The sequence below is a fragment of the Vombatus ursinus genome, unplaced genomic scaffold, assembly GCF_900497805.2.
Source record: "Vombatus ursinus unplaced genomic scaffold, bare-nosed wombat genome assembly UNPS02015175.1, whole genome shotgun sequence".
NCBI lineage: Eukaryota > Metazoa > Chordata > Mammalia > Diprotodontia > Vombatidae > Vombatus > Vombatus ursinus.
The window spans coordinates 6,651,151-6,675,813 of NW_020954953.1; the positions used below are offsets into that span (position 1 = coordinate 6,651,151).

Genomic DNA, 24,663 nt, shown 5'->3' on the forward strand with positions numbered 1-24,663 from the left:
GTACTTATAGACAAAAATATATAGATCAATATCTATATATCCCAAAGAAGTTTAATACAGAAGGGTATCATATACACCAAAGAGCAACATTTTTAGTGATAGCCAAAAACCGGAAACAAAATGAATGCCTATCAATTGAGGAATGGCTCATCAAATTGTGGCATATAAATATAACAGAATTTTATAATGCAGTACAAAACCAAGAATATGAAGAATATAGAGAAAGATGGGAAGACATATATGAAATGAGGCAAAGTGACAGAAGCAAAATCAGGATGATAGTATGCACAATGGCTATGATAATATAAACAAAACACTGAAAACAAGGCTGACTAATTTTAATGAGCAATGAGCAATCTTGGTCCTGGCTTAGATGATAAAATGCACCAACCTTCTTTCTTTAGAGAGGCTGGAGATTATAGATGCAGAATGTTATATATAGTTAGCAGAGATGATCATAATGTCTCCACTGGCTTTCCTTAATTGATTTATCTTGTTGCAATGGGAAACTCCATGACAGAAAAGGGATGTTGGGAAATGAATGATGTAAAAACAAAAGTAAAAAAAAAATAATAAGTGCATTGGAAAGGTGAAAAAAAGGTACTATATTAGTTCTACAAGGGAAAGTTAATTGACACATAATGGCAACCAGGGAAGATTTCATGAAGAAAGTAGCATTGATGTTAGGTGGTTAAGAATTCAACAAGTAAAAAAAAGTAGGAAGAAGGATCTTACAGGTACAAGGAACAACAAAGACATAGACACAAAGGACAGCACAGAGCTTAGCTACATCTGCTATACACTGGTCTTTTATCTTATCCTTAGGCCTTTGTTTCAAGGTCTCTTATGCCTTGCCAAACCTCAATGTGCCTTCTCCTCTCCTACTTCTATGCCAATTAGTTCCACTACAAAATTACATGATCTAATTTCAACTAGATCCTTATGGATGCATGGTGATCATTTTCTTTCCTAATTGATATTATAATACTCTGGGTAGAAACTGTTCTAAACCTTCACCTACTATGTTCCCTCTCCATCTCAGCAAAAGACATTTTCTCTTACATTACTGAGAAAGTTGAGGTCATCCACTGAAAGTCACTACTCCACAACTCAGAACTCCCTGAAATTGTCAATATTCTCTCTTTTCTACAACCTCTGAGAAAGAAGTGTGCCCTATCCTTGCCACAGATAAACCCCTCTACCTGTGTTCTTGATCTTACTCCTCCACTCCTCTCTAGGAGCTTACCCCTTCAATCATCCCCTTTAACTCTTACTTTTAAACTTTCAATCTTTTAATAATTTCTAAGCATGCCTTTTCCTTAGAGAAAAAAAAATTACTTGGCCCTGCTACCCCCGCCCCACCCTCTCACCCCCAATGAAAGTGCTATATGTCTTTTCACTTCCACAGCCAAACTCTTTTTAAAAAAATCATCCAGTGTCGTTGTCTTCTCTTCACCTCCCACTCACTTGCAACTCCTAGAAATCTGGCTTCAACAACTCTACTGAAACTGTTCTTTCAAAGGTCACCACTATTAATCTGATGGTATTTTCTCAGTCATCATCCCCCTGGACCTTACCTGTAGTTTTTGATATTACCAACCATCCTGCTCCTTCTTGGCTTTCGTGGCAGAGGAGAGAAGGGGGCACATACAAGAGATGTTACGAACATAAAAATGACAGCTGACTAGAGAATGAGCTGAACTGACAGAATTGGCAACTGACTGGATACACGTGATGGAAGAGTGTGAACTAGAAAGAAATATTTATAGGTATGTGGGAGGAACTCTATATAGGGGAAGATTGAATACTGGGGGGAAAAACAGGATGATAGTGAGGGAAATCCACTGAAGCAGATGGAAGAAGATGGGATCAATGGTATACGTAAAGAAGTTAAACTTGTCAAGAAAGGCCACCTCTTCATCAGAAACTGGAGTGAAGGAAGGGATAAAGGAGCATATAAGATGAGAAGAAAGGCAGGGGAGGGAACTTGCAATAAATGGACTCAAGTTTTTTTGGGCCACTGTGAGGCAAAGTCCTGAGAAGATGCAAATGCTGTACAAGGCTTGAGGAGCAAAGATTTGGAACTGTGGTCAGTAGGACAGAGAATCAACAAACATTTATTAAGAATATGAAGGCATTGTACCACTGTACTTAGTGCTGGGGATACAAAAAGGGGCAAAAGACAGTCCCTACCTCAAGGAGTTTACAATCTGATGGGTGGGTACAAAAAAGCTACATACAGGATAAAAAGAAAATAATTAAGAGAGGGAAGGCTCTAGGATCAAGAAGGGTTGCAAAAGGCTTCCTTCAGAAGATGAAATTTTAGGTGAGACTTAAAGGAAACCAGGAAAGGCAGCAGGCAGAGATTGAGAGTGTTCCAGGCATGGAGGACAGCAAGAGAAAAGACTGGAGCCAGGAGATGGAGTGTCTCGTTTGTGGAACAACAAGGAGGCCAGAGTCACTGGATAGAAGGCTATGTGGCAGGGATCAAGATGTAAGAATGCTAGAAAGTTGGAGGCGGGGGTCAGGGGGGAAACCTAGGTTATGAAGGGCTTTGAATGCCAAACAGAGCATTCTGTATTTGCTCCTGGAGACAAGAAGGTACTGGAGTTTATTGAGTTGGGGGGCGGGGGGAGAGGGTGAGTGTGTGTGACATGAATGAACCTGTATTTCAGGAAAATCACTTTTGGTGACGAATGGTGAATGAACTGGAGTAGGGAGAGCCCTGAGGCAGGCAGATCTACCAAGAAGCTATTGTAATAATCCAAACATGAGGTGATGAGGACATGTACCAGGGTGGTGGCAGCATCACAGGAGAGAAGGAGGAGTAACTGGGAAATGCTGCAAAGGCAAAATCAACAGGTCCTGGCAACAGAGAGCTTAAAGGACAGGGAAGATGATATAATCCTCTACAGGATAGAGAAGGCAGAAGGAGGGGAAAGTTTAGAGAGAAATATAATGATTTCAGTTTGGCAATGCTGAGTTTAAGATGTCTACTGGACATACAGTTCAAGATGTCTGAAAGGCCACTGGAGATGCAAGATTGGAGGTCAGCAGAGAAACTGAGGCAGGATATAGAGTTTTCAAAATCATCATCACAGACAAAGTGAAGTGAGTAGAATCAGGAGAACATTGTTATACAGTAAGAGCAATATTGTAAGGATGATCAACTGTGAGAGACTTAGTTACTCTGATCACGACTAATGATTCAAGACAATTCCAAAGGACTCATGATGAAAAATGCTATCCACCTCCAAAGAAAGGACTGATGAACTCTGAATGTAGATTAAAGCATACTATTTTAAACTTTTATTCTTATTTCTTTTTGTCTGCGTTTTCTTTTGCAGCATGGCTAATATGGAAATATGATTTGCATGATTTCACATGATGATATCAAATAGCTTACCTTCTCAAGGAGAGGGGAGGGGTGGGAAGGAAGAAGAGAATTTGGAGCTCAAATTTTTTTAAATGAATGTTAAAATTGTTTTCTTTGTAACTGGGAAATATTTAACAAAATAAATGAAAACATATTTTAAAAATCATGATCATAGAGATGGTAATTAAATCCATGGGAGCTGATGAGAGTAAAGCAGTATAGAGAGAGAAAAGTGCCCAAGACAGAATCCTTTGGGATACCTATTACCAATGATTAGAGGGCACGATCTGAATGGAAATCTTGCTAAAGAGATTGAGAAGGAGTAGTCAAATAGGTAGGATGAGAATCAAGAGAGTGGTATCCAGGGGCAGCTAGGCGGTGCAGTGGACAGCACCAGCCCTGAAGTCAGGAGGACCTGAATTCAAATCCGGCCTCAGACCAAACACTTAACACTTACTAGCTGTGTGACCCTGGACAAGTCATTTAACCCCAATTGCCTTAACCAAAAAAAAAAAAAAAAAAAAAAAGAGTGGTACCCTGAAATCCTGAAAAGCCTACAGGAAAAAAGAGTATCAAGGAGGACAGGGTGATGAAAAGTATCAAAGGCTGCAGAGAGGCTGAGGAGAACGAGGACTGAAAAAGGCCAATGGATTTGGCCATTAAGAGATCACTAATTTTGGAGAGAAGTTTTGGTGGAATGATAGGTTAGAAGCTGGAGTGTAAGAGGTTAAGAAAAGAGAAGAGAGGAAGTAGAGGCACCTATTATAGATGGCCTTTTCAAAGAGTTTAGACACAAAGTGCAGAAGAGACTAGGATAATAGTGAGTATAGAAAGATCTAATAATAAAGTGTTGAGGATGGTCTAGGTAAAGGCCTCATCTAGCTGAAGGGCTTAATGTCAGAGTATCATTTTATAATGCTTTTACCTTTCAGAATCCCTATTATTTTTTCATGCCTCAAGCCCAGGTTCTTCCTCTTTGATTTTTTTCCTCTGATTTCCCTAGTTGTATCCTCTCACTCCCCACATTCTTTTTACTTAAAAATCTGTATGTTTTATCCTCCCAATAGATTATAATCTCCATGAGAGCAGGGATTGCTTTACTTCTGTCTTTGTGTCCCTAATGCCTAGAACTGTGGCTTGCAGCTAGTGAATGCCTAATTTGGTTTAAGTAACCAGAATCCATGTCTCACGCTTCCAAAAATGGTGCTCTGGGTTACCACACTTTCTCTCCCATTTTACAAGAGTGGAGTAAATGAAGCACTAGAGCTCTAAGAGAGTTCCATCCAAGGACTTGGGAGTTTCATAGACAGCATGGAGTCACTGAAGTTTTCTGAGCAGAGAACAAACACAAGCAGATCTGTGAGCCAGAGTCAGCTGGAAACAGGGTTAAGGATGGATTAGATGAGAGAGGAGGAGGGAAGGGCAGTGGAGGGGGGATGGTATCTATTTCAGTAATCCTGGATGGATAAAAATGAGGGATAAGAATAGTGTGGTAGCAATGGGACTCAATTCAACCACATAAACATCAAGCAATACTACATATAAGACACTAGGCAGTGCTGAAGACACAATAATAAAAATAAAAGTCTCTATTCTTAAGGAATTTACATCTACTAGAACAGTGAGGGCAGACTAGTTTTCAAAGTGTGCATAATGAACAACTATTATTTCAGAGGACTGATGATGACACATATACTATCTACCTCCTGACAGGTGACGGTCCTAGGGTACAACTGAGATATACATTTTTTGGGAAATGGCCAATGCAGCAATTTGTTTTCCTTGACTTTGTATACTTGTTACAAGGGTTTTGGTTTTCAAGGTGGGACAGTAGGTAGAAGGAAGAGAAAAAAATGTCTGGTAATTTTAAAAAGTAAACTAAAAAACAAAAATGTTGTAGTTTAAATGTTTGGCATTTATTTTTAATACTCTGCTTCATACTGGTGTGTATCTCTTCTGTATTTAAGATATTGCTATGGAGAATAAAGACACTTACTTTTGTGTAGGTGTAATTATTAATAAGACATAGCTACAATTCATTCCATATAATATTAATTAAATTTTGACCCGTGGCTACATCCAGTTTCTAAGACCTGCTCTTAACTGAAGTTCTAGATTTGTACTTCATTTCACCTTGGAATAAAGTGAGTTAGCCTAATTCTAAATGAGATGGCTTGTCTATCGCTGTTTTTTCCAGCACTCATTAGTATGCCATATCTTTTAGTTAATTCCAATATATTCTATTCATCTTCATATATTTCATATACCAACTAGCTAATGTGGAATTTAAAGATCTCCAAAAGTCTTCTAGTTTTTCAAGTATGTCCTGGAAAAAGACAGGAAATCAGGAAATAGGTCTTAAAATGCTACTTTTTTTTTTTTCCAAAACAAAGGCAGAGATACTGGCATTTCAGACAGACCTTAAAGAGGCCACAGAAGAAAAGCAATTTACTTGTTTGTTAATTCATCTCCTTCTGCCTCATTAAATGCTACCTCATTAAATTCCTCAATTAGTATTTTTATCTGAAATGTTTTGTTGACAAGTCAATATAATTATAATAAAACTTGTTTAAAATAATGCTTGGCTGTTCATAGTAATCCAAAGAAGTTAGATCATTTTCAAAGGAGTCTGATCCTCTTTGAAGTTTACCTCAAAAGACTACAGTAGTGGCACATAGTCACAGAAGGGGAATAAAATAACATGAAAAGAAAAGACCTACCAAATGGGTTAGGAGTCTTTTTGTAGGAGGGAGGATCATCTCCCTGATGTCATGGTCCTCTTCGAAAACGAAGGACAAACCACAACAACTACTTTTATACTTACTGTTTATATGTTGCATCTCTACCCTCAAAAAAAATTTGAGCTTGTTTTAAGTTCTGCCTTTGTATACCTAGTGTCTTGTATGAATAGTAAGCACTAATAAATACAAAACCCAATAAATACATTAGGTTGCACCTTATCATCTTGTTCCTGTTGGAAGTGTAAAATTTTGAATGTACTCAATAGCGGCTTTCTAAAATCCTTATTTTCAGTTTCAATTTGTTGTACTCAAAGTAAAAATTATACATGTTAAGCTAATTTTCATGTTCTAGATTTCTTTTTAAACTTACTTCTTTTACTGCTGGCAAATGAGGTGGTGGTAGGAAAAAACGAAGGTCTGTTTCTTTGCTTCGCGCCAAGCCAATGATAGTCCTCACATCACAGGCTTGAGCAACTGTCCTATACTGGTAATCTATGGTAAAAGCACATCAAGTATCCTAAAATTAGTCTATGGTAATCGTACAGATTAACAAAATAATGGATGTGAAAACATTTGGGAAATTATAAAATGATACACAAATTCACTTAAAACTATTTAAATACATCTATATCTATAATACTAAGATCTCAAAAATTACACAATTTATTTCACAGTTATCACCAAATAAATCACCCTACCAGGCATATAACTAAATATATTTTAAACTTAGAATAAACATAAAATTTGGTAGGTAAGAAATGGTAACTTTCTGACTTCATCACCTTCACTTGACCACTTTGAGTTTTACCTCCGAAAAATAAACTTAACCAGCAACTGAAAACCATATCAAACAGTAAGGCAGAAATAGGTTTTAGAGCAGCTTTTTAAAAGAAATAAATACCGAGGATACAATTTAGTACTTCTTATAATAATTCTCAATTTTTAAAAATCAACCAACTTTCAATCTTAGCTTGAAGTCAAATGCAGGTTTTGGAGTCAGACGCCTTGAGTTCAAATCCCTGGGCCTGCTGTTGGCTGCCTGTATGATTAAGTCACATCGCCTCTCTGTCATTCATTTGCAAAATGTCGGGGTTGGAGAAAATTATCTCTAATATCTCTTCTAGGTCAAAAGTCTATAATGCTATGACACTTCTTGGTACTCCGTCATCAACCTTCAGGATTGCTTAGGGTGAAAGTACTCTAGGTCAGTTTCTCAATTAAAGAGGTTGGCTGTAACTTATCTCAGGCCTGTCTCAAAGGTGATTCTAGTCAAGTTGACTAGAATATTCAAGGAATAGTAGCCTTGAATTCAAATTCTGTCAAACAGAATTTAAAAAAAGAAAACAAAACACATCCTTTACACCATGAAGAAGGTTTTAAATAGTCTTCAATACACACACTGAGCCACAAAATCTAGATCTTATTATACTGAAATGAGTTAATCACCTTCCACACAAGGAAATGGCAGCACCAAGTTTTCCTAGGTTGTTTTTTTTTTTTTTGGCGGAGCAATGAGGTTAAGTAACTTGCCCAGGGTCACACAGCTAGTAAGTGTCAAGCGTCTGAGGCCAGATTTGAACTCAGGTCTTCCTGACTCCAGGGCCGGTATTCTATCCACTATACCACCTAGCTACTCTGGCAGCACCAAGTTTTAACAAGCAAGGTCAAGAGTTTTCATCATGGAAAACAGCCAGTCTGAAAATGTTCCATTTATAATGGAAAGCGAATACTCACCTTTTCTAATATTTTTAACACTAACATTTCAGTGTATGTTTTTATGAAGAAAAATGCCTACATTCTTTTTCTTCCTGAACCATTAATCCCTCCTGTTGTTTTTACAATAGCTGTGTAAAAACTCAGATGACAACACTGCCACCCTTTCAAAGGTAGAGGTCCTCAAGGAAACATTACCACGCCAGTGATGGTTTGCTGCCATCTCTTTCACCGCCTCCAGGCGGACCATTTTGTCCTCTGATTTGCTCTTCTTTAGCAGCATCCACATGCCATATTCGTGATCTTCTAAATCAACCGTACTGAAGTGGTCTTTGCAAAGCAAAAAGAAGAAAGAGCTGAGGGATCAGAAAACATTTTTCTTCATACTTTCTTAGCGAAAATAAATTAATCTATAAGTATCAAAAATGAAAGTTTTTGAAGGACTCTTTCTCAACGCAAGAATATACATGTACCTTTTAGTTAAAAGTAGTCCTAATGTGTGTTGATGTTGGGATGCCTGAATCCACAGTAAAGAATATTATAAATTCATGCAGGTGAAATTTTTAAAAAGGCAAAATTGCATGAGCTTTTTGTGGTTTGTGGACAACTACCAAGAATAAATGTTACAATGATAGAAATGGAGTCTCCTTTAGATGCACAGATTGAAGACTGCAATCAGAAACACATTCCTTTTAGCAGAGCAGTCCTTCAGACAATAGTTTTTTGTTTAAAGAAGTGGAAAAAAAAAAGAGAAATGAAGTAGATAGTGAAGAAACTTTTACTGCATGCATTGGTGGGTTAAGTAGCAAAAAACTAAGTTCAATCGCATAATGTTAAAGTTACCAGAGAGGCAGCCAGTGCAGATGAGGACATGGTAGTTAAATATCCTGAAGTATAGAAGAAAATAATCAAAGAAAATTGATATACTGAGCAACAAATTTTAATGTGAGTGAAACAGGCTTATCCTAAAAAAAATTACACCTGTAGTAGCTAGGTGGCACAGTGGATAGAGCACTGTCTCTAGGGTCAGGAGGACTTGATTTCAAATCTGGCTTCAGACACTTGACACTAGCTGTGTGACTTTGAGGAAGTCACTTAACCCTGATTGCCTTGGAAAAAAAAAGATGCCTTCTAGAACTTTTATTATTAAGAAAGGAAAAACTCAATCTAGATTTAAAGCAATTAAGGGTTGCATAACATTTTTATTAGGAGATGATGCAGAAGGGAATTTTAAATTAAAACCAATGCTTGTTTAACAATGTCAAAATTCTCATGCTCTGAGAGATTACAACCATGGATTGCTTCCAGCTCTTTGATGGTCAAATAAGAAAGCAAAGGTGTCTAAAGGTGTTTTTAAAAACTGATTTTCAATTTTAGCTTAGCTGTTATAAAATATTACAAAGATAATATTGTATTTAAAGCATTACTGATTTTAGATAATGCCTCAAGTCATCCAACTATGCTTGGTCCAATGTGCAATAATGTGAACATGAAAGTTCAACAAGATATGGATAAAGCTATTTGATGATCAATCTGACAATTCAGTAGAGAATTGACTATAAGAGGGAAAGAACTGAGGCAGGGAGACCAACAAGAAGCCTAATGAAATAGTCCAGACTTAAAGTAATGAGGGATGCCATGAGGATGGTGGCAATGTCAGAAGAAAGAAAACGAAGTATACAAGAGATGTTACAAAGGTAAAAGCAACAGGACTTGGCAACTGATTAGATATGCAGAGTGAAAAAAAGTAAGAACTTGAGGATGACATCTAGTTTGTGATCCTGGGTGAATAAAAGGATGATAATACTCTCAAAAATAAGAGGAAAATTAGGAAGACAGAAGGAGTTGGGGAGAAAAGTTCTGAACATATCTGCAGGACATCCAGCTGGAGATATGCAACAGGCAAGCAAAGACGAAAAGGTAGGGAAAAGCTTAGGTGGTGAGTGGGATAGTTAACTGATTAAGGAGGTATAAAAATGCCTTGCGGCAGTGAAGACTCAGTTGAGATTATTAAACACAAATTTGTAGTAGACCCAGTCAACACAGTTTCATGATTTTCTCCAGTTTAGTTCAGCAGCATATGAATAAGAGTGAAGGCAGTGGCTGGTGGGAGTAATCCAAAGCTAAAGTTTGGGAGGGGAAGATCAGCACAGGATAAAGAAGGCAAGGGGGGGGCAAGAAGACGGACAAGAAAGAATGAAAAACAATAAGCATTTATATAGCACCTACTATGTGCCAGGTATTATGTTAAGCACTTTACAAATATTACCTCATTTGATCCTCACACTGCCACCCTGGGAGATAGGTACTATTATTAGCCTCATTTCACAGTTAAGGAAACTAAGGCAAACAGAAATCAAGTGACTTGCCCAGGGCCACACAGCTAGTAAGTGTCTGAGTCTGAATTTGAACTCAGGTCTTCCTAACTCCAGTCTCAGCTCTCTATCCACTTCTCTACCTAGCTGTCTCCACTATGTCTCAAGACGATAGCGTAGAGTTGAACTGTTTCACCAAGAGATCAAGACGAGAAAGAGAGTAGAGTATAGCCAGTGCAATGGTGATGATCTGAGAAGGAACTGAGGGCTCAAGGGCTTAGAGATCATAGTCAGGAATAGAAAATAGTTTGGGGTTATAAGGCAGAGAGAGAGATAAAATGATAACAGATTGTGATAAGAGAATTTCAAAGTTAATGACATGGAAATTCAGATGAGAGGCATTAAGTACCTCTACTAAGGTGGTAAAAATGGGACTGGTAAGGAAAACATGGAATCAAGAGACATGCTTTTCCACTGCTGCAGCAGAGGTGGCAAGTCTCAGGTCGAGTTCAAGTGCTTACAAGGAGATCAGTGATGGGCTAGGAGTAAAGAGACAGTTCTGATAGAGCACGGTAGTCAACTATTAAAGAAGATGATGGATGTGTTCAGAAATTGAGGACTTCAAACAGAAAAAAGAGACAGGAAGGCTAGGAGAGAAAACAAGAGAAAGTGACACAGAATAAGCCATGAACATTATTAGACATTCAATTAGAGGTAAGCAGAACATAGGACAAAGAAACAAACAGAATGATACAGGGACTGATAGGAAGTTGCTTGTTCATAGGTATACTGGGATTCTTTTCCAATATGCATATGTAACCTAGGCCTGTCCAGGTACGGCTCCCAAAGACAAACTAGGGTACTGACAATTCCAAAGGGAGAATGGATTTGCAAAGTGGTTGTGGTAGGCCAAACAAAAAAGAAGATTCAAAGGTAACTCAACATAGGAGGCCAAGAGAAAGATAATGCAACTAAAAGATCCACTTGTGTGTGTATATATATATATATATATATATATATATATATATATATTCTTATCCAATAATATATATCGTCAATTCTTGATATTCACAAGCAGATAATCCATTTAGCTTAAAAGCCAAATCAGGAAGATATAAAGTTTGGTCCTAAGTGGTCAAGTGCTCTGCAAGGTTAAAAAGAGATACTTTTGACCACCACTTTCAAAATCCAGGAAATAGGACCATAGCCCCCAGTCTAGCCAGCACTAGAATCTTGCTGGCAAGGTATACTGTCATTCTCTTCAATAGTACTGCTTATGCTCCAGCTTTTACTACAAAAAAAGAATAAGACCACGATCCTTTTCCTTGGAGAAAGTCAATTATTGATATGGCTCTCTCAACAGCTAAGTTATGAAGGGCTTTGTCAGAGACGTAGGAATGCTACTCATGGGGCTTCTCATCTCATTTTGGCTTACAGCTGCAAACACACTTTCCATAACAGAATATTACTAGCAATTTTCAATTACTTGTGTTAATAAATATGCTTTCAGGGTAGCTAGGTGGCACAGTGGATAGAGTACCGGCCCTGAAGTCAGAAGGATCTGAGTTCAAATCCAGCCTCAGACCAAACACTTGACACTTACTCGCTGTGTGACTCTGGACAAATCACTTAAACCCAATTGCCTAAAATAAATAAATAAATAAATATGTTTTCCTTAAGTGTAGATAATTGTATGTTGATGATAATGCAACCTCGGAAATGGAAAGTAGATATTCCAAAGTTTCAGACTTTAAAAATTAGACACGATCTCCCAAAAATGTTAAACAAGTAATTTTTTCAAATATTTCTTTCAAAAAATTAGTAAAAATTAGCAAAGTTAATATTACAGAATTAACTATTAAGAACATACCATCAAAAGGATTCTGAAATATTTTGGCCGATGTTGCCAATACTTTCCTTAATGCTTTGTGAAGTTCCTTCCTTGCCTGGTATGTGATACCTGAATGAAATTATAGATTTAATAAAAATTAAGCACTTTTGAAATTTTATGTCCAATAATAAGACATTATAAGTAATAAGACATTAAAGAAAAATACACAAATTATACTCCAATAAACAACATTTAATGTAAAGGACTATAATTTTTCTATTTTATTCACTTTATTTTCTATTCAATAAATATGTATTACATGCCTATATATTCAAAGCACTATGCTAATCAACACAAAGAAAAAATAAAACAATCACCGTCTTCAAGGAGCTTATGGTCTAATTCTTTTCACACAACTATCATTAATGCCAACTGGAATCACAATTAGAGGACAGATGGCTACAGGCTCAAAAGTAAGATAGATTCCCAAAATCTAGAGAAAAGTTAATGAGAATCTCCACACCAAAGGCAGGACTGACTGTCTATAAAAACTTTTCCTAGAAGTAACCCATTCTACATTGTGATTTATAGATATTTAACTGATGAAATTTAAGCACAATCAGTACAGCATGCTGCCAGTTCCAAATAGGGAACATTGCCAGAATTTGGAGTCAGGCAGAAGAATCAACATAAAAGAAATGAAATTAGCAATTTAAAAATAATTTATAAATATGAGACGAGAACGTTTCACAAACTTACTAAGAAGATATCGATACATCAATGACTTGTGATTCTCAGTGTGGGAATTCCTTCCATCATTCCAGAATCCAGTCCATCTACAGCCTATGCTTTTTTTGTTTTTAAAGGAGTGGATCTCCCCATTTTGACCACATTGGAAGTACAGGAGCTATTCACAAGTCCAATTCCACTACTGATTGTCAGGGGAACTTAGACTTGCTCCATTCCTGACCTAGGCCAATTTGTCCCTTCTTAGGCAATTTGGTGGCCTGACACTGGGGCTCACCATATTAATGATGAGCTTAGTTCAGACACCTGATTGGCATAGCTCACTGTATCTCAGAACCCCCTAGCTCAAGAGATCCCCCAGTCTCCTCCTTCTAGGTAGCTGGTATTACAGGCATGCACCACCATGGTTGGCTATAATCTAAAATTTTAGAGATTTGCCGGAGGCGCCAAGACATGCCTGTGGTCACACTGCTATTCAGTGTGAAAAGCACAGGTCTTCCTGACTCCAAATCCAGCATTCCATCCACCATGTCATATTGCCTATCTAAATGTCTAAGGAAATACCAAACAGAATTATACCTAATGTGAGATAACTGTAACCTAATGAATTTTAATATGTCATAACAAAAAGGTATTAGTCTACATAGTAGCCACAAAGGGAAGAGACAGAAATTGAAAATGTATCAGGTTTATTCAACATTGTTTGAGGGAGCACAGTACAAAGAAAGAAATGCTGTTTGAATCCCTGCCATCACCCACTGCCTATGTCACTTTTGGCAAGAGACTTGACCTCTCTGGAATTGTCTTCCTCATTTGTAAAATTAAAGAATCAGACTAACTGCCCTCTATGGTCCTTTCCAGTTCTAAATCATAATCCTAAGTATTTCAATTTACACTATAGTTAAGTCAACATACATCCCAGTTCTCATTTCAAAAATTGTCTGATTGTATATTTTTTCAATGAAAGCAACTAAATGTATAATTAAGTATAATAATTTTATACTTTGAGGCTTTCTAAACAAGCTGAAGGAGTCAAAGTTATTAAAAAGGAGTCAGTCTCCTCATACACTCCTCCAAAAACAAAAAGAGTCCACATTGTAGAAGCCGCAAATAGAAGAAAAATGGCTACAAAAAATAGACTAAAAAACCCCAAAATTTTAAAATTAAGAAAACACTAACTTAAAAAAAATTACAAACCAACTGAAATCAGCTAAAATGCCAGAGATGGAATAAGAAAACAACAAAAAGTGTCCCAAAAGACATCTTCAAATGGGTAAATTACACATTTAAAAACTTAAGCAAGAATTAACGTTAGTATAGAAATCATGGAAAAGCAATGTGACATAGTAGAAAGCAAGACTCAGTCAGGAAACCCTGAGTTCAAGCCTATCTCTGAAACACGATGGTGCCTGACCCTGGACAAGTCACTTAAACTTCTTGTCCTAGGCAACAATCAAGCCCTTAAATTGCAAAGAAGCAAGTAAGTGGATAACCAAACAGGAGTGAATATTATGGTCTACTGCATCAGACACAGTCCTATAGTTAACATAGATACTTCACTAGGCTATTTAATTTTTTTAAAAAACCTCTTTAAAATACTTAAATTCTTTTATTCCAATGTTCTGTATCCACTAAGAAACCTCCTGACTACCAAATTATGATTACTAGTACCTTGATATACCAACATGTTACACCGAGTAACAAGATAAGGTCAAAATGGGCACATGATTTAGACATAAAGGATGATACCATAAGCAAATTAGGAGGGTAAAGAATAGTTTACTTGTTATATCTATAGAGAAGGGAAAAATTTATGACCAAACAAGAGATAGAGAGCATTACATGATATAAAATGGAAAATTTTAAATATATTAAATTAAAAAGGTTTTGCACAAATGAAACCAATGCAACCAAGATTAAAAGGAAAGCAGAAAGCAGGGAAACAATTTTTTTACAGCAAATGTCTCTTGATAAAGGCCTCATTTCTCAAATAAAGAGAACTCAGTCAAATTTATAAGAATACAAGTCATTTCCCAATTGATAAATGGTCAAGGGATATGAACAGGCAGTTTTCAGACAAAGAAATCAAAGCTAACTATAGTCATGTGAAAAAACGATCTAAATAACTATTGATGAGAAAATGCAAATTATCAGATTGGCTAATATTACAGAAAAGGAAAATTATATAAGTTGGAGGGGATGTAGGAAAACTGGGACACTAATGCACTGTTGGTAGAGCTATGAACTGATCCAACCATTCTGGAGAGTAATTTGGAATTATGCCCAAAGGGCAATCAAACTATGCAATTGATCTAGAATACCACTACTAGATCTGTATCCCAAAGAAATTAACAAAAAAACAAAAAACGGAAAAAGGACCTACTTGTACAAAAATACTTATAGCAGCTCTTTTGCTGGTGGCAAAGAATTAGAAATTGAGGGGCGACTCATCAAACGGGGAACTGACGGACAAGTTGTGGTATATGAATGTAATGGAATACTATTGTGCTGCAAGAAATGACAAGCAGGTAGAGTTCAGAAAAATCCTAGAAAGGCTTACATGAACTTATACAAAGTGAAAAGAGCAGAACCAGGAGAATACTATACACAGCAACAGCAACACTGTACAATAATCAACTATGAATGACTTAGCTATTCTCAGCAATACAATGATCCAAGACAATTCCAAAGGACTCATGATAAAAAATGCTATTCATATCCAAAGAAAGAACTGATGGCATCTGACTACAGATTGAAGCATCCTATTTTTACTTTATTTTTTTTTCTTTTGGTCTGTTCCTTCTTTCACAACATGACTGATATGGAAATATGTTTTCCACGATTGTACATACATAACCTATATTGTACTGCTTACTGTCTTAGGGAGGGCAGAGGTGAGGAAGGGAGGGAGAAAATTAGAACTCAAAATTTTTTTAAATGAATTTAAAAATTTTTCTTTCCATGTAATTGGAAAAAATGAAATACTATTTAAAAAAAGAATGAGCAGTTCATCTATTCATCTTTCACACTGAATTAACTCTTTAGACTACCATTTCATTTAAAGCCCTGGAAAGGCATTTCATAAAATGCCTCAGCAAAGCAGTATATTTGGTATACTGATAAATGTTTAACAACTCTCCAAGGGGGAAGTGGATGAGGGAGTGCATACAACACACTTTTAACATTAATCTTAATAGGGGCAGATATGTGGTACAGTGGATAGAGTACTGGCCTTGGAGTCAAGAAGATCTGAGTTCAAATCAGGCCTCAGATACATAACGCTTACTAGCTCTATGACTCTGAGCAAGTCACTTAACCCCCCAACTATCTCACCAAAAAAAAAAAAAAAGATTAATCTTAATACTGCTTAATACTACTACGCTATAAGAAATGATGAGCTTGTTAGTTTTAGAAAAACATGGACTTGCACAAAATAATGAAAAGCTAAATGAGCAGAACCATGAGAACATTGTATACAATAACAGCAATATTGCTTTAAGAATAACTTTGATGGCAAAAAACCGGCAATTGGGGGGATGCCCGCCAATTGAGAAATGGCTAAATAAGTTGTGGTATATGTTCGTGATGGAATACTACTGTGCTATAAGAAATGATGAGCTCAATGATTTTAGAAAAACATGGAAAGACTTGCATGAAATAATGAAGAGCTAAATGAGCAGAAGCAAGAGAAGGTGTTGTATGCAGTAATAGCAATACTATTTTAAGAACAACTTTGAGCAATCAGGTCATTCTATTATAAATATCCAAATTAACTACAAAGGTCCTATGAAGGAAGATGCTATCTGCATCCAGAGAAAGAACTGAGATAGATAGATAGCTATAGATATATACACACATTTGCATACATACATATATACATACATCCATGTGTGTATGTGTGTATAGGTATACATATATGTGTATATGTGTGTCTACTAGCAGCAAGGAGTAGTGAGAGAGAAAAAAAGAAATGTATATGACAACTTAATTATACATTTAAGAGGAATAGCAAGTTGTACATAATAGATTTGCAATTTCATATGCAATCATCTTTTTTTATTCTATTATGTTATGGAAATGCTTGTTTTATTTCATAAATTAAAAATTGTTTTTTAAAAGATTAACCTGCAATGTTACATTTTTCCCATCATTTCCTTAAGTCTAGACAATCAGCAAAACAATAAATCAAGCCCTGATCTGTGGCATTTCCAACACGCTAAGGTTCACAATGAAAATTTAATAATCAGTTCTCTCTAGCCTACTTGAGATGGCTCCACCACACCACTGGGTGTAGTGAATAGCTCAGCCTCAGCCAGGAAGACCTGGGTTCACCACACCCTCAGAGACAGCTGTTTGACCCTGGGCAAGTTAAGTTCTCAGTGACCCTGGGCAACTCTCTAAAACTATAACCTGCACAGGTAAGGGCAGCTTTCTATTAGGGATTCCCTACGCCAAAAAAATCAATCCTAGGAGGTGTGGACAAAATAAAAATAAAACTATATGATGTCAACAAAGAGTTAATTCACATCTAATTAACAGTCTTTCCAATATTTAGCAAATAATTTCGCATCTGAGTAAACTAATCTTAACATGAATAACTGTAGCTGTGGAAGTTAATACATTTTTAAAAGTACCTAGTAGGTAAGGAATTAAGAATTTAGATGAATAAGTCCCAAAAGATAAAGAGTCTAAAATTTACTTAAGATTTGCTTTGGAACATATTTTGAACTTTCATTTAAATCTGGTGGACTCAAAAGCATCTGCAAAAGGTGTTCAGTTTCCCTATCCTAAGCTGACCCTTCCTTGTCCCCCACTCTGGGATGAGAAGAAATAATTATTTCTCAGTCTGAAGCACCATCCTAACTTAAGCTATTATATGTAGACTTTGCCCCTTTTCCAGATTAAAAGTGGATAAGAATTTTTGCTTGGTTCTAAACTGCACAGAACAAATATAATGAGTTCTTTCAATACAGATTCTGAAAGCAAAGGTTAGATAATACTCATTCTAGTGGATTTATTAATAACATCATTCTTCTAATAGTCTCTAAATCTAATTCAATAGCTACCTTACATTTCCCAGAAAGTCTATTATAATACTGATTTAAAAGTACTTTAAACACATACATACTTTTTTCCATAAACTTACCTTGATTTTCTCTTTTATCTAAAGAAACAGCATCTAAATATATATATGATTTCAATTTTTCCTTTTCGATGACTTGAGTATCTAGCGTCACAGACTTCTTCAAGGCCAGAACTTCATATGTAATAAATAAAGAACCTCTTAAAAAGATAACAAAAAAAGTCTAATGTAAACTTGGTATCTAAGCATAAAAAAGCTATACTTTTTGAGACAGCATTCAAATCAATTTTGAACATTAAGTTTGTCATGCATCCAAGAACTAAGTATATATCCACTGTTTAAAATGATCTACAGTCATTCCAGGAATCACCTGAAAGTCCAACCAGAATAGGCTCAGAATTTAAACCACATCTTCTATTGCTTCAGTCTTGCTCCTAAATTTCTATATCTATCTTAAAGAGAAGGCAGACAGGTGCATTAATTGGCTTCATGGGATCAGAGACCAAAAGTGAAAAGGGACCTCAGTGGTCATTCAATCTAAGTACTACATAAGGAGGTTAGGTAATTTGCCTCAGATGATATACGTAATATCTGAGGTGAGGTGTGAAGACAGGTTCAGACTCCAGACCCAGAGTTCTTTCCACTAGACCATGCTGACATCCTATTTTCCAGGACCAAGACAGTCAGTGAAGATTCTATAAAAGAACTTTATGTTCTCTTGGGGTCCTTTGACTAGGCAACTAAAAATGCTAAATAGGTTGCCCTCTTATTTTTATTTCCTCCCAAAGAAAACAAGATGCTTAACAAATGATTCCATTTATTTTTGCTACACTCCTGAATATAACACCTTTCCATAAAGAGACATTGTGCTATAGAATATGTAAAGGTCCTGTCCTTTGCCTCATAATAAGGCAAGGAAAAACAAATAGCAAGTCAACTTTTTGCCTTATATTTCCATGCCATATTCCTAACTATAAGAAAAGAAAGCATTTTAGTCAGCTACAAAATTCTTATTTCCATTACTTTCAGCTTGTAAGATATTTTTATATTAATTTTAAAAAGTAATATTAAAAAGATGCGACATGCCACATTTAGCATGTAACTAAAACTTTAATGTATTGAAGCTCATTATTCCTGTGAATTACTTCTACAGAAAACAATGATTTAAAATACTAGTATAGGCAAAATCAATGTGTAGTTGTTAATACTTACCCTAGAATAAGTGGTCCAGTAAATTTTATAACATTTCCTTTAAAAAGAAAAAAAAAGATAATTAACAATTACAAATACTTGACTGAACACAAACAGAAGTGTGACTTTCTATTGATATTGGATCTAAATGCGTAAGGATTTCTGTCACCTTCCCCAAGTAGGATGAACTGACATCATCAGCACACAGCTTCTTAATCTTTAACCCACAGAGTAGATACATATGTCTAATATATCCACAGATTCCATTCTTACTCATATAACAATTCCTCATCTTCTCTTTATTTGTTTTTTGGGGTTTTTTGCTTTTTGGTGAGGCAAGTGGGGTTAAATGACTTGCCCAGGGTCATGCAGCTAGTAAGTGTCAAGTGTCTGAGGCCAGATTTGAACTCAGGTCCTCCTGACTCTAAGGCTAGAGCTCTATCCACTGCGCCACTTAGCTGCCCCCTCATCTTCTCTTTACCATCACTCCGCTAAATACCCTCAGATTGACAAACTCAAATGAAAATTATAAGATCTGAGAATCAGAAGGAACTTTAGAGGTCATCTATTCCAATCTTCTACCCAACACAAGGAATCTCTTCAATAAGATTCCCAACAAAGGGGGAAGGAGCATGGCTTAGCAAAAGTCCAAGCAGCTTTGGACTGATGGATAGGCTGGTAGAAGACAATCTGAAGTAGGTGGGAAAAACCTGGGACCCTTCTCCCTTCTTTCTAATCCCCTGACACCATGAAACCCTTTGTGTGCCAGAGCCAGAGCTACATTGGGAAGAGCTGTTTTCCTAGCATCCAAACCTGAACACAAAAGAACTTTTCCCATAGACAGAATGTTAGAAATGGAGGTTAGAATATATAGTATTATTCAGATACATTAAAGTTAAATGAGCTTTTGTGAGAATCACATTGCACAGTATTACTTCTATGTGGAATTGTACTATATTCCAAACTCTACGCCACTGGCTTACAAAGCAAACATGCAGAAGTTGAGGACCATTTGTAACCACGTAGCTACATTTTTGTAACTGTACTCACGGATATCTTTCCAGTACAGGTCCCTTTTTGGAGGGGTTGTACACGTTCCTATCCTTCTGCAACAAATTATACAACAAGTCGCCAGAGACATTCTGTGCAAACAGAATAAATGATACTGATTATTTAATTTATACTTTGTTACCATTTCTCCTAAAATAAAACCCAATATTATCATGATAATAGACAAACTCTTTGAATCAAGGGAATTTGTTTTTTTCTCCACTAGGAAAAAACAACAAAAAAACTCCAAAAAACAAATACCTTAAAAAAACAAGCTTGTTTTTCCTCAAGCATTCATTCCTCTGAAAAAAATCTCTTATTTAATCAAGACAGCCTTCATAGAATAATAGCTTATTTTCCAGCATAGTCTTCTTCAAATTGTGTTTACTTGTGAGATACCAAGCAAAGACAGGAGGAAGAGTCGAGCTTGTGGAGTAGCAGGAAGCAGTTATAGCCAGCTCTCCCACAAAACTCCTTCAAACAGATGTAGAAAATGCATCGGACCAAAACTTGATGAAGAAATCCAAGAAAAAGTCACAGTGAGTTATTTTTCCACCCCAGTTGGCATATGAAGACAGAGAGGTCTACAGACCTGTGGACCATGTCTTGCCAGGAGCATACTGCATGGAACACTCTAGCACAAGGGAGAAGCTAAGCTCCAGGAAAAGAACAGGGGCACCCAGACAGAAACAGGTGTCATTTGGCAGCTTTGACACCTACTACTCAGTTCCAGGGAAGAATGTGCATTCTGGGGGTAAAGTGCAGCCACAGACCCTAGGTAATAGAAAAAGAGTTAGCAAGTTTAAAGCAGCAGCAGTGTGGCTCAGACAAGAGGGGCAGAGCAGGATCTCAGTTCTAGCTTCTAGCCCAGCCTGCATGGCCATGGTAGAGAAATACCAGGTCAGGAATGGGAAACCTATAATTCTTTAGCTCTGAACCAGTAGAGGTTCCAAGTTGACTGAGCACAGCTAACCCTAACGAAGTCTACCATTACTCACACCCAAAGGGAATGGTAAGGGAAAAAGCAATTATGTGGCACCTCCTATACACTAGACACTGTGCTAAGCACTTTACAAATATTTTATTTGATCCTTATAACAGAGGGAAGGGGAGTTGCTATTATTAACCCCATTTTACAGATGAGGAAATTGAGGCAGCTAGAGGTTAAGTGATTTGAACAGGGTCATAAAGCAAATGTTAGAGGTCAAATCTGAACTCAGATCTTCCTGATTCTAGGCACTCTATCTATTGCACCACCTGGCAATCAACCCAAACCCAGGTTAGGAACTTGTAGAGCTGGGGGAGGGGGGAAAGGGAGGTTTGCAATAAACAGCCTTTACCCTGGATCTAGCTACTAAGGGAGCATTGAAAGTTGCAGGTTTCCAACTTGAGCTGTCCTGAGATCCTGGAATATCAGAATGCTCAATATTACAAGAAAACAGCCCTAGAGCCAGCCTAGACCTTCCCTCCAGAAGTGTGCAAAGTCTGGTCCTAATATTAAGTCCAAAGTCAGAAAGTAGGCTGGAAGAATGAGCAAAAAAAGAATCTCGCCATAAAAAGTTATTATGGTGACATGGATGCTCAAGACATAAATCCAAACAAAAGAGAATGATTCCAAAAACTCTGCAAGACACAAGGGCAAATACGGCCTTGGCACAAATTCAAATATAATTCCTGAAACCGATGAAGCAGGAGTTTTTTTTCTTAAGTTTAAAATGTTTTTGTAAATGAAACAAGAGTGTTAGAGGGAAAAACTGAAAAAGAAAAAGATATTAAAGCTGTGAAAGAAATGAAAAGGAAATTAATAGCTTGGCACAGGAAGTACATAACCTAGCCCAAAGAACAAACTCCCTGAAAATTAGAATAGACCAAATAGAAGCCATGAGACAACAGGAAATATTAAAACAAAGTCAAAACACATTAGAAAAATAAAGTATCTCATAATAAAAATAACTGACCTGGAAAATAGATCAAAGAGGAAAAACCAGAATGCCATGACCAAAAAAAGAGTTGAGATATAATATTTCAAGAAATCATAAAACTGCACAGATACCTTAAAACCAGAGGGGAAGTTGCAAATAGTATCCACAAGTCACCTCGTGAAAGAAGACCCAAAATGAAAACTCCCAGAAACATTACAGTCAAAATTCAGACCCACCAGGTCAAAGAAAAAATACTGCAGTCACAAAGAAAGAATTCAAATGCCAAGAACCACAATCAGTACCGGATACCACTTGGAAATTAACAAAATAGATGAGCAGAAAACTTAGAATACCATATTCTAGAAGGCAAAGGATATAGGCTTACTACCAAGAATAACTTACCTAGTAAAACTGAGTGTAATCCTAGAGGGGAAATAATGGATTTTTAATTAGATTAAGGATTTCCTAGCATTCCTGAAGAAAAGATCAGAACTGTATAAAAACTCTGAAGTACATAGAAGTTAAGAGAAACAAAAAAGTAAACATGAGCAAACAATCATAATGAACCAAAGAGAAACAATTTACATTCTAATATAGGGAGATGATAATACATTTCCTCTCTAAACCTTATTATTGTCAGGGCTTGTAGAGGGAGTCTAATTAGACAGAAGGCTCAGGAGTCGTTCTATTATATCTTTGTGATCTTAAAAGAAGAATGGAAAGGGAGAGGAAGAGGAAAACACTAACAGAAAAAGAAAAAGGGAGAAAAAGGATGGCAAAAAAAAAATCTGAGAAGGGATGAAAAGCTCTGGGAGAAACACAGTGGAGAGTGGGACAATGAGTAAATAAGGGAGATGCAGAAAGATTGCCTAGCAGCAATGAGGACCCAATTGAGGTTATGTAACATATATCTCTAGAGGATCCAGTCAGAACGGTTGCATGATTTTCTCCATCTTCGTTCAGCAGAAGCAAAAGTAGTGGGTGGTGGGAGTCAACCAAGGCTAAGGCTTGGCAGGGCATCATTGACAATATAAGGAGGCCAGGAACTCAAGAAAAGAAGATAATGTAGAGCTGAACTGGTTCATCAAGAGTTCAATAAAGGGAAAAGAGGAGAGAGTGGCTAGTGTAGAGGGCCTAGGAGAGAACTAAGCGCTGAGGGATTGGAGGTCAAGGCGTGGATGAAAAGTAGAGTTTGGAAAGGGAAGGCCAAGAGAGAAGTGGAAAGCCATAAGATTATGGTCAGAAAAGGGGATTTCAGAATTGTTGAGCATGGAGGTGGTACACTTGTGGGTGATGGCAAGACCAAGGGTATGACCATCTTTGCATGTAGCCAAGGTAGGGTACAGGAGTAGAGAGTTAGTAGTTTGAGGAACTGAGTGGTTAGGGTGTTTGAGGGACAATTAGTACATATATTGAAATACCCTAGCATGAGGGTAGCAGTTGAGGAGGAGAAAAATTGTAAGCAGGTGCTGAACTTGCTGAAGAAGGAGTGACCTGAATAATTAGAATACAAAACTGCTCAGCTTACTACTTGAGATAAATTACATAAAACAAAGGGAAAAAAGTGAAATACCACTTTGAATTGATTTTTTAAAATTAATCTTTTAAACAGAGAAAATTAATCTCTCTCCTCTAGTTCTGGTAAAGTTTTCCTTAGCTTTTTTCAACTTACAGCGCTTCAATAATAGAAAAAACATTCTTAAAAACAAAACTAACCCAAATTAATAGAGCATATAAATAAAAGGGTCTAATTTTCTGAAATATTAAATTCATAAAGTGGTGGTAGTCCAAGATACACATATGTTCAACAAACCACACACTCAGCACTTGACACAATACTTCAAGGTGCTAAGTTAGGAGCTACCAGAGATCCAAAATTCAGTAGTCTCAGCTCTATCCACAATAAGATTGCTCACAAGATAGTTTCTGTACCTTTCTTAATGGCATTTTGTTATAATACCGTGGGAGTTGAGAGGTGGAAGTGATTTTTTCACCTGAGAGGACCAGGGAATACTTCATGAAGAAGATGGTAATGATTTTACTCTTGAAGTATAGGTATAATTTGAGCAGATAAAGACAGAGAGGAAGATATTCCAGGCAGAAAGCCTTAAATATAATCAAAAGGAAAGTGATGGATAGGCAAGAGGCACGTTCAAGGAACAGAGACACTAGGCCAGTTTGACTGGTCAAATACAGAAATTTGAAATGCCTATGGGCATTCAGTTTGAAATGTCCAGTAATGTAGTTTTGGATATCACCTGCATTGAGATGGTAATGGAACCAATGGGAGCTGATTTAGGTCTTCAGACGAGGGAGTATGGAGAGAAAAGAGAAGAGGGTTTTGCACTGAGCATGATAAATCAGAAAAGGAAGCTGAGAGGGGTCATTAAAAATTGAAATGATCCAAAACTTCTAAGAGTTCAAAATACAGAAAGCAGTGGTAGTCCAAGATACTCATATGTTCGACAAACCATGCACTCAGCAAATACAGAAAGAGGAATAAAAGATAAAAATTAGAAAGGCAGCTGGGTTTAAAAAGTAGAAAATATTCAATGACAGATTGAACTGGACTTTTATTCAGTATGTAATGGGTAGTCATTTAAGTTTTTTGATCAATTGAGCAGAGTATATGATTCCACCTATATTTAAAGGATTATTTCCCCGGTAGGAGTATGCAGGATATGTCGGGAGAGA

General features: G+C 36.7%; 1 protein-coding gene across 7 annotated transcripts in view; it reads right to left on the reverse strand.

Annotated features, from left to right (window-relative positions):
• LOC114031526 (protein SERAC1-like) overlaps positions 1-24,663 on the reverse strand; it is an 85,483-nt gene that overhangs the window by 57,659 nt on the left and 3,161 nt on the right. For all 7 annotated transcript variants that reach the window (XR_003567750.1, XR_003567749.1, XR_003567747.1 and 4 more), the window contains exons 2-7: positions 20,048-20,139; positions 19,019-19,055; positions 17,870-18,006; positions 12,016-12,105; positions 8,029-8,160; positions 6,488-6,609 (exon numbers count right to left, since the gene is read on the reverse strand). Coding sequence is in view for 3 of the 7 variants with exons in the window: in XM_027846656.1 (XP_027702457.1) it covers positions 6,488-6,609; positions 8,029-8,160; positions 12,016-12,105; positions 17,870-18,006; positions 19,019-19,055; positions 20,048-20,138 (609 nt within the window). In the remaining 4 variants the exon portion in view is untranslated. The remainder of the gene's footprint in view (positions 1-6,487; positions 6,610-8,028; positions 8,161-12,015; positions 12,106-17,869; positions 18,007-19,018; positions 19,056-20,047; positions 20,140-24,663) is intronic.